General features: G+C 39.9%; 1 protein-coding gene across 1 annotated transcript in view; it reads left to right on the top strand.

Annotated features, from left to right (window-relative positions):
* The window catches only part of PGM5 (phosphoglucomutase 5), a 67,109-nt gene that overhangs the window by 10,177 nt on the left and 36,931 nt on the right, over nucleotides 1-20,001 (top strand). Inside the window, exon 6 of the mRNA XM_010006386.1 lies at nucleotides 65-219. Coding sequence (XP_010004688.1) covers nucleotides 65-219 — 155 coding nt within the window. The remainder of the gene's footprint in view (nucleotides 1-64; nucleotides 220-20,001) is intronic.

Raw genomic sequence — 20,001 nt, 5'->3', positions numbered from 1 at the left:
TAGAAATTACCACTACCTGGAATACACCATTTAAGATACTTTTTTTCTTAATTTTCTTCTCCAGGACCGCTACATGATTCTTGGCCAAAACGGTTTCTTTGTTAACGCATCGGATTCACTGGCGATAATTGCTGCCCATCTGTCTTGCATTCCTTACTTCTGTCAGATGGGTGTCCGGGGATTCGGCAGGAGCATGCCTACCAGCACAGCCCTGGACAAGTAAGCTGAAACATATATTTGCATGAGCTTGGTCACTACATCAATTCTCTCTGTTTTGAGCTTCTTATTTTCACCATCTTGATGAGCTTTGTTGCTTTAATTAGTTTCAGTGATGCTTGATCTTACCTAGACTATTTTAATCAGCCTTTACTTTGAATGAAAATGGTTTAATTAATTCCTGTCTTTCAAAAGTAATTAAATGGGTTAAGCCTTTTTGAGAGTACAAACACTTGACTTGTAATTCCTTTTCTGCATAACTTTACTCTTTTTCTTAGTAAATCATTGTTTACAGCCTAATCCAGCAACCCTTCTTAGGAAAGTCATGAAAGTTTAAAACAGATAAAGTACTAGTTCAGAACTAAACAAGCTTTAAAAAAAATAATTAAAACAACCCCCCACTTTTATTTTAAGCCATTGAAATACTTAATCTAGTATGATACAAAATGTCCCAAGAGGGACTAGGACTACAAGCAGTCATTAAATACATTCCCAGTTTCAGGGCAGGTTAGAAGTATATCTAGAACTATTTCTGACAAGTTAAGTCTGCTCTTAAAATATTTGCTGGATGTGGATCCTGTATTAGCAGCTGAATTTTGAATAAGTCTCACCTAGGCCTAAATTATCTGTAAATATTGACAGAAGAGGATTAAGCTGGAGTTTACTGCCTTATATATTCTGTTGGGGAAGGGGCATTCACTGAGTATATTTTGTGTCAGTGCTGACCTGGTTGCATAGCTTTTCTAAGACTGATCTGCTGCCCCCATTAAATGTGTGTGATCAAGAAACAGAAATTTTAAAAGTGAAATGTAGCTTGTATGAAAAGGTTGATTTCTCTTTGAAAGGCAAGGATACTAGGGTGCTCCGCTATTCAGAAAGTTTCTAGAAGTTACTAAATTCAGAGCTTGCAACTTTGTTTAATGCTTTACATACTTTTCAGGGAAATACTCCTTACTTGTAGGTAGCTGATCTAATTTAAGGAAATACTGTTCCATCAGGGTTTGCTGTATTGTGTTTATTTTGTTTAGAGAACCAAAATTCTCATTGTTTAAGTGAAAACCATTATATTGAAATACTATATAAATGAAATAGAGGATAATTCTGAATATAAAACCAAATATCTGCATTGCTGTAAGTCTTGAAGAAACAGTGGCATTTAAATATATTTGCCTGTCTTCTTAAAGTTCACTAAATATGTCAGAATGTACTTAAGTCCCCTTCAATAACACAGTGACTATTTGAATTATGTTCTTGACAATGTTTACTTGACCTTCTGGAGCACAGATCGTCTCATAGTGATTACTGCCTTATTTAGTTCTGTGGAGCTAAGTCTGATTATTAAATAAAATTGAGCAATTGATAGTAATGGAAAGATGTAAATATTTTTCTAGCCATTCTTAATGATGTTTGCAGTCTGTATCCAGGACACGATTATTTTTTTTTCTTTAATTTTGTGGTTATCTTTTGTTTTCCTTAAGATTTAAATGTACATGTTTTCAAAGTTGGTCACTTTTGTTTTGTGACTCATTTACACAGACAACGATCCAAAAAACCTGAATTTTAATTTTCTGTTAAAATTATGTCTAGGCATTTCTCATGCTTTGGTGGCCAAAACTGTGTAACCTGCTTAATTTATGACTGTCAGTGCTGGACTCACTCGTTGAAGAGCCCAGCTTAGACCTGAAATCACAGTCATCTTAAGTCTTAGTCTTAAGTCTTAGTTCATCTTAAGCAAACCACGATTCTCATATACTGGATTGGAACACAGTAAGGAGTAAAACCTTCATAAAAACCTTCCTCAGAAGTTTGCTGTATGAATTACTGAGCCATCATGTCTTCTGGGATTTCCAGTGCAGCCCACCATAAGGAACTGCTGAACTTCCAGGAAAGATGGTTGTCTACAAGACATATTTTTAAGTAAAATCTTAGAATGTCATTGTCTGAAATAGAGTATATTACTTGAAGGACTGGCTGACAGAGAGGTTGATTCTCATCATACGTTTCATGTTGAACTGAATTTCAGCTCCATGTGTCTGTAACCAGAAGGAAAAATTCCACTAGTGTCAGTGAAATCATACAGTGGGACAGTGAAAGGTGTAAAAGGATATGCCCAAAGGCATTAATGATTCTACTCAAATGGACTAATTAGCCAACTTGCAAGGAAAAAAAAAGCCTTTAGGAAGGACAAAAATATTCACAATACAATGAGGCAAAAAGAAAAAAGCAAGATTGAGCAATTCTGTGTAGAATTAGCACACCAGTATAATATTTAGTATTAAAATTCTAAAACCTCTATCTGTACTTTTGCAATAGGAAGAGAAAAAATTTCTCTTTGAGAATGTGGTGTCTGATACCAGATAGCATATTGTTTAGTGTGAGGGACAGCATCCCTGTTTTCTGCTCTGTGTCTCACTTCCAATATAACAAAATCAGTAAGGGAAGTATTTTGTGCTCTGAGTAGAACATTCAGAAGAGAATAGGTAACAATTCCTGCTTAACTCCTGCTAACTAGTAGGGTTACTGCTTACTAGTGTATGATTTATTGCCTTTTTTCTTTCTTTATTCCTTTTATTACTTTCTAGTGGACTGGTCTTATGTGCCCCAGGAACAACTGTCACAGAATCCCTTTTTATATCTACCTATAAAAGCTCATGCTTCAGGCTTACACACTGGAAAGAAAATATTAAAAATTATTTCAAAAACTCTTCTGTGACTATTTATTCTGGCAAAAAAAAGAAATAAATAATCACAGGATAGTGGAGGCTGGAAAGGATACCTGGGCGTCATCTAGTCCAACACACTGGTTTAAAGCAGAATCAACTAAAGTGGGTTGCTGAGTGTCACGTCCACCTGGGTTTTGAGTATCTCCAAGGATGAAAACTCCACAGGCTTTCTGGTCAACCTGTGCCAGTATTTTGCCACTCTCAGAGTAGAAGAGTATTTTAATAAGTAGAAACAAAATGTCTTGAACTTAGTTTGTGTCCAGTGTGTCTTTTCCTTTCACTGTGCACTAACAGACTCCTCTTATTTTTAAAAGTCTGGCACTGTCTTCAGTATTCCCCCCATCCCCTGTCTCTATTTCTTCTCTGTTTGATGCACTACCATTTGAGCCTTGAAATTCAGCCATGTTTCAGTTGACCCCACTGTTGACTTACCTATTCTGTCTCTCATAATTTTGTCTGTGAGGGTGTAATAGAAGAGAGGGGTGAAAGCCCTGCTGAAGTCAAGGTAGGCAACATCCACTGCTCTCTCTCTATTCTCTGAGTCAGTCACCTCATTGTAGAAGGCTATCAGATTAGTCAGTCATGATTTCTTCTTCATAAATCCATGCTGATTGCTGATGGAACACCTTCTTGTCCTCCATGATTTGGAAATTTTTTCCAGATTACTCACTCCATCACCTTCCCAGGGATTAAGGTATAACTGACTGCTCTGTTCTCTGAATATTTCTTCTTGACACCCTTGAAGAGAAGAGTGGTATTTGCTTGCTTTCAGTCCTGGGAAGACTCCCTGAATTGTCACAACCTTCTGAAGAGAGCAGAGAGTGGCCATGAAGTTACTCTCAGCACCTGAGACCTCATGCAATCATGTATGTCTAGATTGTTTAAGTGTTCCTCCTCTACTCGGGGTAGGTTCTCCTTGCTTAAGACTTACTCCTGTCTTTAGAAGAGGGATCTTGTGTTACATAGTGCTAGTTATAATAGAAGGTATGAATTGTTAAGGTGAGTAAAACATCTGACAGTGAAAGCTTGTGGGTATTGGCCAAAATTAACTTAATGAAATAAATACTAATGAACTTTAAAATAGTGACTTTCATGAAATGTTGTTAATTGTCATCTGATGCTAGGTGTTTTCTATCCTGTTTGCATAACTTTCCAAAACTGCCTGACTTTTGCCTTCTTTGCCACTATTTGGGTTATACCAATGTTAAAGATTTTATTAGAAGCTTCTAAAATGGACATACAAAATATGCATCCTAGTATTTATGGTAGGTTGGCCTTGGCTGGCTGGCTGCCAGATGCCTACTCAGTCACTTACCCCGCTTCCTCAACAGGACAGCAGAAGGAAATAGGATGAAAGAGCCCACAGGTGAGGTAATTAAAATAGATTTGGATAGTCAGAAACAGAAAACTCACAAGTTAAACCAACAACTTTCCCCCAGTCCTTTTTTTCCAAGGCTCTACTTCTCTCCTTCATCCTTCTACTTCCTCTACCCTGTGTGGTTCAAGGGGATGGGAAATGGGGTTGAGTCAGCCCGTAACAGCTCCCTTCTGCCCCACCTTCTTACACTCTTGTCCTGCTCCAGCATTGGCTCTGCTGATAGCCTGCAGTCCTGCAGGAAGGAAATTTAGTCTTAATATGGGCTTTCCACCAGCTGCAGTTGCTGTCAAGAAGCATCCATCTGCTCCACCACCTTCCTCTCCATAGACTGCAGGGTAATATGTGCTTGAGCATCTGAAGCAGCTCTTCCTCCCCCTCTCTCCTCTCTGACTTTAGTGTTCACTGTTTCTTCCTTAATCCTTACTGCTGTGCAGCTTTTTGTCCTTTTAAAGTCTGTTTTCCTACAGGGGCCACCAGCTTGGCAGCTGGGCTCAGCTGTGCCCTGTGGTGGGTTTGTGGGAGCTTACAGGAACCGGCTGTGTCTGGCATGGGGCAGTCCTAGCCCCTCCTCACAAAGACCACACTGCAGCCTGCTGCTGGCAAACCCTGCCACGTACACCCAGTCCAACACCTGGAACAAATCCCTTAAGTATTTGTCTCAAATCTAGACTGTCATTCATTCAGATTAGCATTTATTCCATTTGAGATGGTAGCTGCAAAGCAGACCCGTCTTATACACAATGATTGAGTGGTAAATTTTGTTCTTACTCATACCAGTCTCCATCCATGAGTTTCTTAGACATGTCCCACTTCCTTAACTGGATTTAATATTGAAATACGACAGCTTGAGTTAGTAATAATTTGGCTTTCAGTGCATGTGTAGTTCTCTGGGAAGAGTTGTTTAAAAATCCTTCTAAAAGTCTTTTTGTTAGTGAATTAGAAGAAGTAAATAAAGGAAAGGACTCTCAGACCAACTGTTATCTGCATCATGTAATAGTATGGACAAGAGTAAAAACAATATTTGATTAACAAGGGAGGGAAAGCACACTTAATAAACATAGTACTTTAAAAAAGATTTATACTGTGTTGCCAAGTGCTGATCTTCCTTATTTACTGTATATTCATTATTCTAACACTAGAAATGGAGAAACTGTGTTAAAATAAAGATGATTGCAAAGGACATGGTGGGATTTGTAATAGTAGGATAGCAGAAGTAGTGCTTAGGAGAAAATTAAGAAGTTAGGAAATGCTAATGTTAAGCATGTCTAACTGGCATTTAGTAATACAGCTGCTACTCCACAAAAAATGAAAAATGCTTGGAAATTTTTTCCTACTGGATGTTACCGGAGTAGAAGAACAGAGCTAATGATTGCAAAAGAGTCTTGTATGTGAACATCCCTTAATTTGTTTTTCATGAGAGAAAGATGGGTCCTGATAGCCATTCTTTATTGTATTTGATGGTGCCATCACAATGTCTCTGGAAAAACACTTTTTTGATCATGAGAGCCTCACTGTTGTCTGAAAGGTGTAATTTGATTTGTGTCTACAAAATTAACCTTCGTGTTGTAGTGTACTCAGTTGTTTCTTTTGGCACACTTCTGGACCTTGGTAATAATAGTAGCTCTCATGTGAAGGAATTGAATCAATTCCTGTACACTTGGCTGCTGCCCTCTGAGGTGGTGGGCCTCTCTCCTGAATCTGTGCTGGAGAGCAAATGAAAACCACCTCATCTTACCATGTGTCCAAATGTTGTGGCCACAGTTTAGCCTAAAAATTGTACTAGAGTTTTTCCTTAGCTATGAAAAAAAATCAAACAGTAATTGAAAAAAAGAATTTAGAAGATCTGTTGCCTTGTTCACTTCTGTGTGTGATGATTATGTGTTGTTTAGTAGTTTTTCACAATGCATTATAAAACAGAAGGAAACAATAATCCGATGGACTCTCAATGTTGCTTAGGAATACAACATTAACAAATGGAGCAGTGGATTATGAGATAATTCAATCAAGATGTTTAACATTTGCATGTGTTTGCTTGCTTAAAGTGACTGCTAGGAATATATTAGTATGTATTGTACAGAGAGCGTAACACTTGACAGGAAACATCTGCTATAATACTCTCCAACATCAACAGGATTGTGGCAGCACCTCTTCAGACTTCCAGTTCTCAGGCAATATGTACCCTTAGGTTGGTGTTCTGTTTCTTGCGGGAAGTGCAAAGCTGTGTACTCTGTTCAACAAACTATTCTTTTTTCATATCCTTGTATTTTTTTTCATATCCTTGTATTCTTATTAATCTGATGTCTGCGTAACAAGAAGTAAAACGAAAAACTGAAATGTTAGGTAATGGTCTACAAAATGAGAGTCACAAGGGTGAGTAAAAATTGTTTGTGTAGGAATTATGAAGCTAGGTGGGCATGAAAAATAGTAGTCAAGTTGGTACAGGAGAAGGGGTTTGTTGAGAGAATTCTACTATGGCTAGGATTATCTAATAACTTGTTTCTACAACCAGGTCATTGAAAGTGCAGGTAGATGCTCTGATTATACTTACCCTGAGCAAAGCTAAGCACCTTGACATGCAGCACCCTGTCACTTTGCATCTGGCAGGCCATCTTTTAAAGACAGCTTTGACACATCAGTGTTCTGTCTGATGATTGTCCATTTACTATCTGTTCAGCTAGGGGCAGGTTTTGTGGGGGCCTGCAGTGACAGTGACTATTCTGACTTGTTTAAAGAAATGTCTTCGTGCAGTGAAGGGCAGAGAAGTGATGAGCTCTGAACAAGCTGATTTGGGTGCAGCAAGGAGGTTGACCCTGGCAGCAAGAAACTCTTTCGCTCATTGTGCTGGTTTAGAGGGGCCTCCTTGTTGTCTGATGCACAGCAGGAAGTTTTGCTTAAATGGTTCTACGTGCTCCTTTCTTTACCACAGGAGCCTCAAACATTTAGAGGAGCAATGAATGACACAAAAACAGGATGAAAAACACTAATTCAACTAACTGTCTTCTTGCAATTGTTTTGTCCAGCTGCCTGGCAGAGTTTGCCCAGTTGCAGCAAAGGCTGGATGTGTGCTCACTCATTATTAACAGGTGAGTCGCTCTCTCTTACTGCTTTAAGAGGACAACACTGCTCTAAATGTTTTCCCCTCATTGTGACAATTAGGAAAAAAAGAAAGAATTGGTTGTTTGGTAGGAATTGCCCAAGAAGAGGTTCTCTCTTCATTCTCAACTTAGGTCAGTTTCCTTTTGTCCCTCACTCCTTCTTGGAAGCCCTAAAGAATTAAATTATCTCTTCTAACAAATAATGAATATTATTTATCTTTGTCATTTAAAACATGGTTACAAGGGCATAATGAAACTTGAATAATGGGCTAGTGCATGGTGTGTTATGTCAAAGTTAAGCTATGCACAAAAATTGGTATAGTTGATGAGAAGGTGTATAAAGAAGGGCTGACTGTTGCTCTGCAAGTGATCCCTGGGGCCTGGTACCAGCAAGTCAGTGCTGTTGAGAATCAGTGATCTAAATTCAGGTCTCAAACAGGGAATATAGACCCAAGGAGACCTCCTTTCCTCTTGAAACACTGGACCCCTTCTGTATGTTTTTGGAACATAAAATGTATCTGGTAAACTTGATTGACCCTTGTGTATTTCCAGTTCTCACAAGCAAAGAGATTTTGTCTGGACTTAATATGTCACATGTGATAAACTACCTGAAAAAAACCAACTTTCTGCAAAACATTCTGAGCAGGCCTTGCACCGTGCAAAAAAGGCAGATCTTTGGTGGCAGAAAGTCCACAGTTTTCTTCTGTCTTATATATAAAAAAGAATACATCTACGAATTAAGATCAGTAATTCCTGCAAATGTCTTGATTAAAAACTCCACAAGTGTTTTAATTAAAACAATCTGAGAAAGTTAGAGCAAATCAGTTACAGAAGACTTTGTGACTACTAAGAAAGTTTTAAATAAAGGTCCCATGTGTATAGGTGGGTCTGAACATGTTTTGCCTGTGCTGGGCAACACAGCTGGTATCAGCCCAAGAGCAACCTCTCCCATCAATGGGTTTTTGTAAATGGGTGACCCTCTTGGAGATGGCTTCCTGCTGGTTTAAAATAAAAGCTTCCTGGCACAGAATTTCAAAACACTGTGTTTAGAACAGTTACTTCTTATGTGTATTAAAGTATAATCTTCTGCTAAGTTACTTAGATTGTTTACAAATTAAGACAGGAAATTGTTCTTTACACTCACAGTGTTTTGAAGAAAACCTCTGTAAGATTGTGTCAGAGCCATGATACTGAGTATTTATTTGAAGAGCTTTGAGAGTCCTGTTAAAACAGTTTATTCTTGAAGTTGTTGTCACTTGAATTGTTAAACTAATTTTGGAGAAGAAACAATCTTGTTGCCTTTTGTGGGGAAAGGAAAGAGACCTAAGGTCTTGCCAACCTCAACCATTCTGTGATTCTGTAGAAATGGTCTATTTCTATGGAATATTATGGTTTCTTCTTACTTCTTAATTTTCTCTGTTTCTATGAACACTACCATACAGTTGTGAAACTGTTTTCTTCTTGTCCCTTCCCAGACAGTGTCACAAGCTCACAGAGCATTTAGTAACTCTCACTCTCTAAAATCCTCAGAACAGTTTGTAAGAGAAAAAAAGTGGAACTAGTGTAAGGAAGGAAATCTGAATCTAAATGGCATCATTAGGCAGCTGCTGGAATAAGTAATATCTAAAGAGGTTGGGTGTTGAAACAATTGCATCTGTTGATGAGGTTAGGGCAGCAGGTCTCATTTACTTCCATTTTAGCAAGGCTTTTGTTGCTGTGTCCTACATTATTATTGTATCCAACTTAGGATTTTATTATTTGGATGGATGGACAACTAGATAGGTAACAATTTGGTTTGGTGGTCAGGCTCAAGGGACACTGCTTAGTGAGCTGGTAAAAAGCGAATTACTGCAGAGGTCTGTTCTGTGACCTTTCTGTTTAACATCTTTATCAGTGATACGGAGGAGGGGATGGAGGGCACTTTAACCAAGTTTGCAGATGACACCAAGTTGGGGGTCTACCTCTTGGTATGCTGGAGGGCAGAGATGCCAGTCAGGGGAACCTGCACAGCTGGTAGGAATAGATGGACAAGGACCTGATGAAATTCAGCAAGGAGAAACCTTGACTTCTACCCCTAAAAAGGCAGACCACTACAGTGATACAGGCTGGGGACTGAAGAGCTGAAGAGCACCTCTGCAGAGACAGCCTGGTGCCCTGCTGGGCAGTGAGCTGGGCTAGGGCCAGCTTTGTGCCCTGGAATCAGTAAAGACCAGCAGCACCCTGGGATGTGTGTATAATAAGAGTGTGGCCCAGGGAGTGATGGAAGTGATTATTCTTTGCTCATTACTTGTGAAACCACTTCCAGGTACTGAGTCTGATTTGGGGATCCTCACTACAGGTAATGGGAATGAGTGCAGCATAGGATCACCAAGACAGTTTTGGGCTGGAGTGCATGTCATATGAGGAGAGGCTGGGGAACGGGTTTTTTTCAGCCTGAAGAAGGACGGCTTTGGTGTGACCTAATAGGAGCCACCTGCACATACACAGAGGCTGTCAGGAAGATGGAACCAGACATGTCATAGCTATGAATGGTGGGAGGATAAGAGGCAACAATAATAATTTGAAAAAAGGAGGTTGTTCATGTCCAGCTGGGTAAAGCCATGAGCAACCTTGTCTCATAGCTGACCCTGCTTTGGACAGGAGGTTGCACTAGAAGTCTCCCATGGTCACTTCCAGTCTGAATTATTTTGTAATTCTGTGGCCATATGAAGAGACCTTTGCTGCAGAGTCCTCTTGCTGCCAAGACTTTTGAGCCTGTCTGCATGCTTGCAGTCTTGTTACCACGGTTAACAACAGGGTGATGTATAGAAAACCTTGATGTTTCCCTAAATTAGTTACTTTTCTTTCTAAACCAAGGAATTTTTGAGCTGGAGAAACTGCACTGTTTTGTTGGTTTTTTTCCCCTGGTAATTTTCTGAACTCTCCTGCTGACTCTATTTGAGAGGATGGATGTAGTATTACAGTATGTAGGAGTTGAAGAAGAGGCTATCCAGGCAACCAGTAATTTCTGGTATATGCCAAAAGCTGTTTATTATTCAGATAATTCAGAGTACTGAAACCCCAATTTGACTTTCAGTCAGTACAGAGTTTTGTACCACGTGTTTTGAATATATCCATATCTGTTTTGCATTTTTTCAATAAGCATAGGCAGAGTGCCTTCTGAACCACCTGACCTCATTGTAATAAGCCTAAAAAGGCTAATGATTATGGGCCACCTGTACTCCTGAGCTAATAGAGTCTTTCCCTGTGCTTAGTTCATAGGATTCTTGCATTTCCTGTAAAAGACCACAGGTCTTGCCAGTCATTAGTGATGACATTTCTAAAGCTTGCTGTAGTAAGTATGTGCAGAAAGATGTAAGAACACCTCTCCCTTTTATCCATTTATTACATCGCTTCTCTGTTCATGTATAAAAAAACTTCCCTGGCATAATAAGACAAATTACAAAGCATTTACCCCTTGCCTTCTATAGAACATTTTTGTTGCTGGAAAGGTTTTGTGTGCAGCAGCAATGGTGCAGGACTTGAGGCTGGAGCAGAAAATGGCCCCGATAGAGGGTGGGGAGATGTGGAAGCTCTTGAGTGTTGATTGTTCCAAGTTCAAGCTTTGTGGTTTGTTTTTTTTCCCAGTAGTATGAATGTGTTACAGACCCTTCTGACATTTCATCGTTGCATTAAGTATGATGTTTTTGCCAGATCCTTAATGAGACAGAGTCCAGTACTCAAGTTAATTTGTGTCATTTTGTGCTCAAGGGTGTCTTATATTGGTAGGTGAATTTCCTATTCCAGAGACAGGCTTGCTTTGAAAAACCTGAATCTTTTTGCTTGAGTTCTTTCCATGATTTAGAAGACTGTCCTCCTACCTGCCCTCAGGAAGCCAGTAGTAGGGAAGGCTCTTAATACAGCATGGTGCAGCATAGCAGTGGCAGCTGTTCATCTGGATTGATAAGCAAAAAACCTACCTTTTGCTTGTGAGGCTTAACGAGTCATGAGCCACTGACTGTTTGCAACTGGATAAGAACAGACTGTAGTCAGCTCCAGCAATAAAAAAAAGGTGGACAGCATCTTTCCTAGAGCAAGGCATAATCTGAGCCATGGCAAAGTTCAGAGGCTAAAATAAGCTTGGAGTCTTTAAAGGAATTACATTTGTTATGTAAGTCTCCACTGAAAATGCTAGAAGTCATCATACCTGATCATCATCAATTCCCTTCTTTCTTCAATTTACTGTCAAGGAGGAGTTAATTTAATATATAGGCATATGAATCCTGAAATAGTAATGAAAAGTGATTCTTATCTCAGCCAGGAAGAGCACAAATAACATTAGGGATTACTGCAGTATATCTGGGGAGCATGGCCATTTTTCCTTCATTAATAGTATGAACTCTGCAATCCAAGCTCAGATTCTGTGTGGATCTGCAGTACATATGTATGCAATTTGTCATTGGACCAGTCTACTGAGGGAAGAGTTCATGACACTAAGCCTGACAGAAGAGTTCAAGGACTCTTAAGTCTTAAGTTTTAGGTAGTCCTGTGAAGAGCAGGGAGTTGGGCTCCACAATCCTTCAACTCAATATATTCTATGATTCAGATTTTGCCTCAGAGACTGAGCACTGTGCCAGCTGGTTTTGTTATGTAAAAGAAAAAATTCTAATGAGGTGTGTTGCTGTCAAAGCACATCTCTCTCTCATTGTATACTCACAGAAGTGCTTGTGTTTGCTAGTTGTCTTTAGCAAAGCAGCTTTTGTCTGTCACTTTATCCTTTTAGCACAGCCGTGTCTAGATAGTGTATATGTCAACAGCTGTTCCTAGTCGTTCTGTTAGAGCTTGTGTGAAGGGGACAATGAAGTTTTCACAAGGCAGGGAGTCACAAGCACTCTGTCCTGAAGCTTAAGCTTCCTTTGGGAGCTGACTCTTGAAACATTTACAAAAGAGGGTGCGAAGTTATGCATTTTGGATTTGAATCTCGACCTGATGACTACAGCAACATGAGAACAGCATTTGGTGTGTAACATCATGATGAGTACACCTGTTAGCATCCCACACACTGAAGAAAACAAACCCATAATAAGAAAGTTACACAGACTCCATCTTCTCCAAAGCTTTCCAATACATTTGTAACCAAGAGAAACAGCTGAAAACAACATTAGTTACTGTAGTACTTTCTATTTGAAGTTTTGATACTCGGAGGTTTGGGTTTCTGGAAATGTACAGTTCAAAGGCAGTAATGGCATTTTCAAGAACTTGCATGTTATAGGTGGGGGGCATGTGTTACATTAAAGAGAAGAGTAGTTTCCCATGTATGTATCTTGCAAATATAAATGCATAAATAGTTCTTTACCCTATCTGATTTGGCTGGAAGATCAGTGAGAATTGTCACGTGTTCATCACTTATATCAATTATATCACTAATTTTGAGTTTCTGAGAGGAAGTATGGGCTTTGTTTTTGATGAAACTCATTTGGGTTTTGTTGTCTAAGTAGTATTTATTACTGCTAAAACAACATAATGAAGTTGCCAAAATGTTACAGTGTGGACTGTGCCACAACCTGTACATTTCCTGCGGGATTTGCTCTTTTTTGTTTCTTTCATTTGATAGTATGGATCTCAGGTGTGGAATGTAGGACTACAACCCCATGGGAACCTGTGCTCCATCTATATGTGCTCTAAAAGGCATTTATTTCCATCTCTTAACATCTGAAGTTCAGCAGTATGTTCCTGGTACTCCAGTATGTCCTTCTATTGAAATATCATAAACATTACTAATCATTCTAGGTAGCCTAGGTTAAGAGACATACATCATCACTGTTGTTAATACTGTTTAAGGGATTTTCTGTGCTCTGACTGGTTTTTCCTCCTTGTTTCCATTTTCTTCAAGATTTTCATGTTTCCTTTTAATTTTTATTGTGTACTTTCCATGAGCCCCGTGCGTTGGCTGTTTTTTTATCACTGAATACCACAATACTGTGGCAAAATTTTCTGCCCTCCTGCCCAAGACTGGGAGAATGCTATCTATGGATAAGACTCCCAGGTGGTATGCTGAAGGTCCCACTCCCTTTCTCTTTTTCCACAGTAACTCCTATTGTTCCTCTGAGGTGTAAACTCAAAGCATGCTATGAATCTCCTATGGCAAGCTAAAGCCTAAGGTGGTTTGATTGGCCTGCAGAATATTTCTTTGATTCCAGAGAGGAATAATATAGATACAGTGTCCCTCCACAGTTCCTGTTGGGTTGTGTTAAGAAATTAGCTGAGTCATAGATCTATTTGTAAATCAGTGAATTAAGTTCTTCAGCAGCTGCTACTGAGTGATTGCTCACTGCTGAGGGAGGCTGGTGGACTGTTGTACGTGCAATCACTTGGTGGTGTATTTTTCTCAGTGTCATTCTTCTCATATGAAGATTGATTTCTTAGGGAAGACTGGGCATGATGTGATCATAAGGATATCTCCTTTGTGGGCCAGATAGCATTGGTTATCAGTCCTTGTGCATTGGTACCACACCAGCTTTTCGTTCTTGAGTCTTCCAGAATCAAGAGCTACTCCTACACCCCTCCTGGTTACCTCAATCTTGCTTAGTTACCTCAATCTTGCTTAGTTGTGGTCTAAAACCATACAAGTCTGTCTGTTCTCAGGAGGCTCACTGTGAGCTGATAGATCTGTAAGGTACCTCTTCTTGTTCAAATTGATCAGTTCCCCATCAGCTGTACCTAAAGCTCTCTTAGCTTCTTTTTGTCAAAACTCTGTACAAACATGATTTGTTTTGCTCCTTCTCCCATCATTTTAGAAATGAATGATTTATTCTTGCCTTTGCCAGAGATCTTACTGACATGGTTACCAGTCTGTGAGCTGCATGTTCCTCCTCCAGTTTAAACCTGACTTCCTCTGGTGCAAAAATTGTCATTGTGATGGGAATCACTCAGTCAATTTAATTACAGAGCAAATTTAAGTTCTTGTAACTCACTGGAATTAAGTACTGATAGAATGTCCTGCTGAGTTTACTATAATAATATTTAATTGCAGCTTAAACTAATCTATCAGAGCCTTCCTTTTTTATCCTTACAGCCACCATCAAATGCAGGATGAATTAAGCTTCACATCTTATTTTTTCAGAGCACTTTGTTCTTTGTACCAGGTAGGTCAACTCTCTGTTTCATTAGAAGGAGATGTGGAAAGTCTGGCCATATCTTTCTGGAAATTCTTCATTCAGCACTTTAAGAGTTTGTTACTAATGAAAGGATGAGAGTTTTGGCAATGCATTAACATACCTAAGACTATTCCCATATCTGAGATAAAATGGGCAAGGGGTTTACTGAATTCCTCTTGTGCCTTTTGCTCATGCCCCAGTTAAAGGAGAGCTGTTTTAATTGCTCCTTGTTGAACCAGCTGTCTTTAGGATCTTTTAAAGGTCACCCTGTGATTTGTGAGATTGCTGGAAAGTCACCATAAGTGAGTTGAATCCATATGGGCAGACACTCAGAGAAGAAAAAAAAATTCTTAATATTCAGTGACTTTTGGAGTATTTTCTTTCCCCATGTGGATCTGAAAATCTAGCCTTCCTCCTGCAATCTTTGGAGTCTGTCTCCAGCTACAATTAATTTGTTAATGATGACTGGTGAAGCTGTTCTGTTTCACAGCCTATGAGTATAGAGTTAATTGAAGTCATATAAAGAACATAATTTTCCTATTAGTACTTTTGGTTAACAACAAAGAAGTGGTCTGCACGGGTTAGGCAGGAGGAACACATGCAATTTATAGTCTCAGCACAAACATCTCAACTAGCTTTCATTCCGCTAAAGAATCATTTGACTTCTTAATAGGGTGTGTCTCCATCCTGTTTTTCTATATAGATGTACACAAGGAAGAGAAATCACAAGCAAGAGGATGAACACATCCATTTTTGCACACGGAAATTACTTGTTCCCTCCCTTTAAAACAATAAATCTTCCAACTTATCTTTCTTTACACAGATCTATCCACCTTGGCATATTTTTTTTTTTTCTCTTCACAGGGAGCAGTATTTCTGTTTGCAAGGTACTGGATTTATTAGCAGATTTCTGGAAACAGGTCTTACAGTAGACATAACTAGTCTTGCTTTATAAGGGGTGCTTAATAACTCCATGAAGCAAAAATAATTAGCTTTTCCCTCTTGGCAGTAGATCAGCAAAACATATAAGCACACTTAACTTTTTGACTCATGATAACCCCAGACAGTTGACTGGAATATGAAAACCTTTTGTAATAGTTTATTTTAAAAAAATAACATAGAAAAAAATAATTTTTGCACAAAACCGCTATTTTTCCCACGGTTTAAATGTTTTATCTTTTCACCCATTTTGTTGTCTACTATCCTTATTACTTTTTGGCATGAGCCTTTGTGTAAGTAAAGGAGAAATGGAAGTTATGCTGTGACTTGAGTGAGCATTCCCCAGCACAAACCTCCTAGGTTACTTCAGTCGATAACTTTTCATTGGCCTGCTGGGGCAGGACTGAAAAGATGTAAGAAGATGTGGAAGAGGAAGAGTAGGAGGAACACAACTCGGAAGACTAGGCTACGTGTCATAGAATCATAGAATCATTAAGGTTGGAAGGGACCTTAAAGATCATCAAGTCCCACCCCCCCTGCCATGAGCAGGGAACCCTACCATCAGATCAGGTTGCACAAAACCTCATCCAGCCTGGCCTTAAAAACCTCCAGGGATGGGGCATCAACAACCTTCCTGGGCAACCCATTCCAGTTCCTCACCACCCTTAGAGTGAAGAATTTCTTCCTAATATCTAACCTAAATCTCCCCCCTCTCGGTTTAAAACCATTACCCCTTGTCCTATCACTATCTGCTCTGATGAAAAGCCCCTCCCCAGCTTTCCTGTAGGTCCCTTCAAGTGCTGGAAGGTTCCTTGTCCTATCACTACCCTTTGTGGTGAAAAGCTCCTCCCCAGCTGTCCTGTAGGCCCCCTTCAGATACTAGAAGGCTGCTATAAGGTCACTCCGGAGCCTTCTCTTCTCCAGGCTGAATAGCCCCAACTTTCTCAGCCTGTCTCCATAGCAGAGGTGCTCCAGCCCTTTGATCATCTTCGTGGCCCCTCTCTGGACCCTCTCCAACAGGTCCATGTCTGTCCAAGTCCTTTTCCTTGGGTCTGCTCTCTAGCCATTCTCCCCCCAGGCTGTATTTGTGTCAGGTGTTACGCCAACCCAGGTGCAGGACCTTATTGAACTTCATGCGGTTGCCACTGGCCCAACTCTCCAGCCTGTCAGGGTCCCTTTTGGTGGCATCCCTTCTCTCTAGAGTGTCAACAACTCCACACAGCTTGGTATTGTCAGCAAACTGACTGAAGATACACTCATTCCTACTGTCTAAAGATGCTGAACAGCACTGGTCCTAGTACTGACCCCTGAGGAACACCACTTGTTACTTGCCTGAACTTGGACACTGAACCATTGACCAGAGCTCTCTGGGTGCAGCCATCCAGCCGATTACTTATCCATTGAGTTGTCCATCTGTCAAATCCATGTCTTGTCAGTTTGGAGACCAGGGTTTTGTATGGGACAGTGTTAAATGCCTTGCGCAAATCCAGGTGGATAACATCAGTTGCTCTGCCACTACCCGCCATCTCTGTAACCTTGTCATGGAAGGCCACCAAATTAGTCAGGCAAGATTTGCCCTTAATGAAGCAATCACCTTATTTTCCCTGTGCCCCAGCAGATTTTTCAGGAGGATCTGTTCCATGATCTTGCGGGGCACAGAGGTGAGACTCACTGGCCTGTGTCAACAGACAGTTCTGTAGTTTGAAATAATATAAAGGTTGTGAACATTCTGGACATGGCTCTAGCTGAGGAAAATACAGTGTAGTAACTAAGCAAAGCCTGAATCATGACTGCTTAACACAGCGCCGTGTTTTTCATGGAAGCCTGGCTGCATTGTGCAATACAGAGCAGTGCAGAGATTCTGTCTAGAGTCCCATGGCCTGTGTTTGTGCTAGCAAAGAACCAAACCTGCCTTGTGAATGAGACCAACCAACAGGGGCACAATGCCACACTGATGGTACCAGATCCATGAACGGTGCTCAGTTGCACAGTATGGCATGTGTTTTACTGACATTTGCACTGTCAGAGCTTGCGAAGGGTTGGTGACCATCCAGCAGGACTTAAATCACTGTACTCATGTCCTCCCACTAAAATTTAGGGTATGAATTTTGGGGAGCTGCACCTGAGAAATGCTGCAGACTTGTTCCTGGTCTCCTTTCTTGTTTCTTCTTACCCTGTCATCATGGAATCACAGAATTACCCTGTCACGTCTGTGTTTTGCCTCACACACAGCAGAAAAAGGACAGTTGTATAAACACTGGACTTAGAATAAACTCTTGCTCTAAGCCAACTCAGTCCAGACACAGGTATTTAGGTTGACAGCCTGGGTTAGTTTTAAATGCAGTGGATTAATTCTTACTTGTATCATTCAGTAGGAGAGGAGGAAAAGTCTTGGCCATGTGAATTCAAATGGGTAAAATTATTAATAGCTTGGAAATAGAATTTACACTCCTAGTAAAAAGTAAGTGAGAATAATTTCTAGCATTTAGAAGGGAATTCATGTAAGATCTGGTTCTACTGCTTGTAGTAAGTGCACAAATACTTCTGGAATTCAAGGTTTCTCATGATTCACTTTTCTTTTAAAAAAGGCAGGAAGAATTTTTTTTCTCTTCACCGATTAATGTATTTATTATAGAAGAATTTTTTTTCTCTTCACCGATTAATGTATTTATTATAGAAGAATTCCAATGCTAAAAGCAGTTTCAAGGAAATGCTCCTTATTTTTACTACTAATAACACCAGTATTTATTAATTGAATTTTTTTTTTTATTACTGTGCAATAATCTACTGTCTAGCAGCTATGTCAATTTCTGATTCATTTCTGAACACCTGCTCCATGCTAAAAATCTGTCAAAGTGCTGAGATTTTTTTTTTTAAAAAGCTGACAGAGGTTTTTTTCGTTTGTTTGTGTGGGTTGTTGGTTTTTTTGTTTTGTTTTGTTTTGTTTTTTCTGGAGACTGCCAAGTATTGTGTGTTTTCTACAGCACATTTGTGCTGACAGAACTATCCATACCATGATAGGCTGGCTGAGCAGAAACAGATGTGGTAGGCTCTTTGGCCAGTTTTGTGGCTGAAGGAGAGTTCTCTGATAAAGTCCAGTTTTTCATGCTGTATTTCTTTGAAAAATAGGAAAGTTATTAGTTTCCATATGCACAAACTTCCATTAAATTGAATTAAGCAGTTAGCTCTTCAGAGAGCTTTTTTCTCCCATGGAATCTTGTTGTTAGGGCTCATTGTTGCCATCCAGACTTCAGAGGGGAATTTTTAAACCAAAGCTGTACTCAAGGCCTTCAAATCTAAGCCTGTGTATGAGGTCTCCTCCACTGAAACTTCTTAAAAGTGATTTAACTTCTCAGAAAAATATTCTTTAATGCTTCATATTGCCCACAAACTGAGGATGGTAACAGTCTCACTGTTTTCGTATATATGTATCTCACATGCTATTGATAGTTTTAACACTAGCAGTAATTTAATATCTGATCACTAGGACAGTGGCTTACTTGCAGCACCCATAAATACAGGCTGCAAAAATGCAACTTTACATGCCATCTGCTTTGTTTGTTAAAGGTGCTTTCACTGTCCCCATGCACCAGTGAATTCTACATTAGAGGCAGTTCACTCCATGCCAAATGAGGCAGACTAGGATAAAGTACACTGTCCATAAAAAGTATCCTTACACCTCCGTAGTGGACAGGATTATCACATTAGTTTTGAAGGCAAAAGCAGACTCAGCAAGGAACCATGCTGGCTATTTTTACTTGACCACTTACTCCCTGAAGAGCAGGGAAGAGGCAGAGGCATTCTTCAGCCCTTTCTCTGAGCTCTGAAGCAGAGCTGTGCTGCAGCTGTTGGCCTGCTTACAAACGCCTTTCAGTTCAACAGTACTCCCCTGGCTCTGTGACTGGCTGTGGAGTTAGGCATGTGAACTTAACTTTTTCCCCCTGGGATTGAATCAGAAATTTGCCTTTTGGGAGTGGGACACAAATTCATTTATCCTTTTTTTTTTTAAGTGTCTCAAGTACTTTAAGAAGTGCTGTCTTTTTGGTATGTTGCACAAGGTGCTTGTAACATTTGACTGAGGTTTTACAGAATCTGTGCAGGAAAACTTGATGGTATGAAACACTGAAAGGCATGTTCCCATCATGGCCTTTATGTGGCAACAAGAAGTGTAAATAACTGCGAGGCCCCACCTTGTGTGTTTGGGAAACTGAGTTCTCTGATGAGTGCTTTAACTTATCCTTGTGATAGTGCAAGCCTTTGAAGTCTGCTTCAACAGGCAACAGAAAAACTCCAGTGAACTTGAATTGCCCAAATGGAGGTACTCGGTTTTTAATTTGTTTTAGGAATTTAAAGCCAAGGGGCTGACCTCCACACAGTAGTCCATGTCCTTGGAATATAGTGGTGACTGTGCTGAACACAGATGTGTTCCATATAACTGAGGTAAGTTTCTAGTATGTTGCTTTGTGTTACAGTTTTGTTTATGGGAATTTGCCTCTCTGCTGGGATAGCTTATT

This window comes from Chaetura pelagica, unplaced genomic scaffold (genome assembly GCF_000747805.2).
Source record: "Chaetura pelagica isolate M959 unplaced genomic scaffold, ChaPel_1.0 scaffold559, whole genome shotgun sequence".
In the NCBI taxonomy this organism is placed as follows: Eukaryota; Metazoa; Chordata; class Aves; order Apodiformes; family Apodidae; genus Chaetura; species Chaetura pelagica.
The sequence above is the reverse complement of the archived record's forward strand: the minus strand, read 5'-3'. Positions and strand labels throughout refer to the sequence as shown.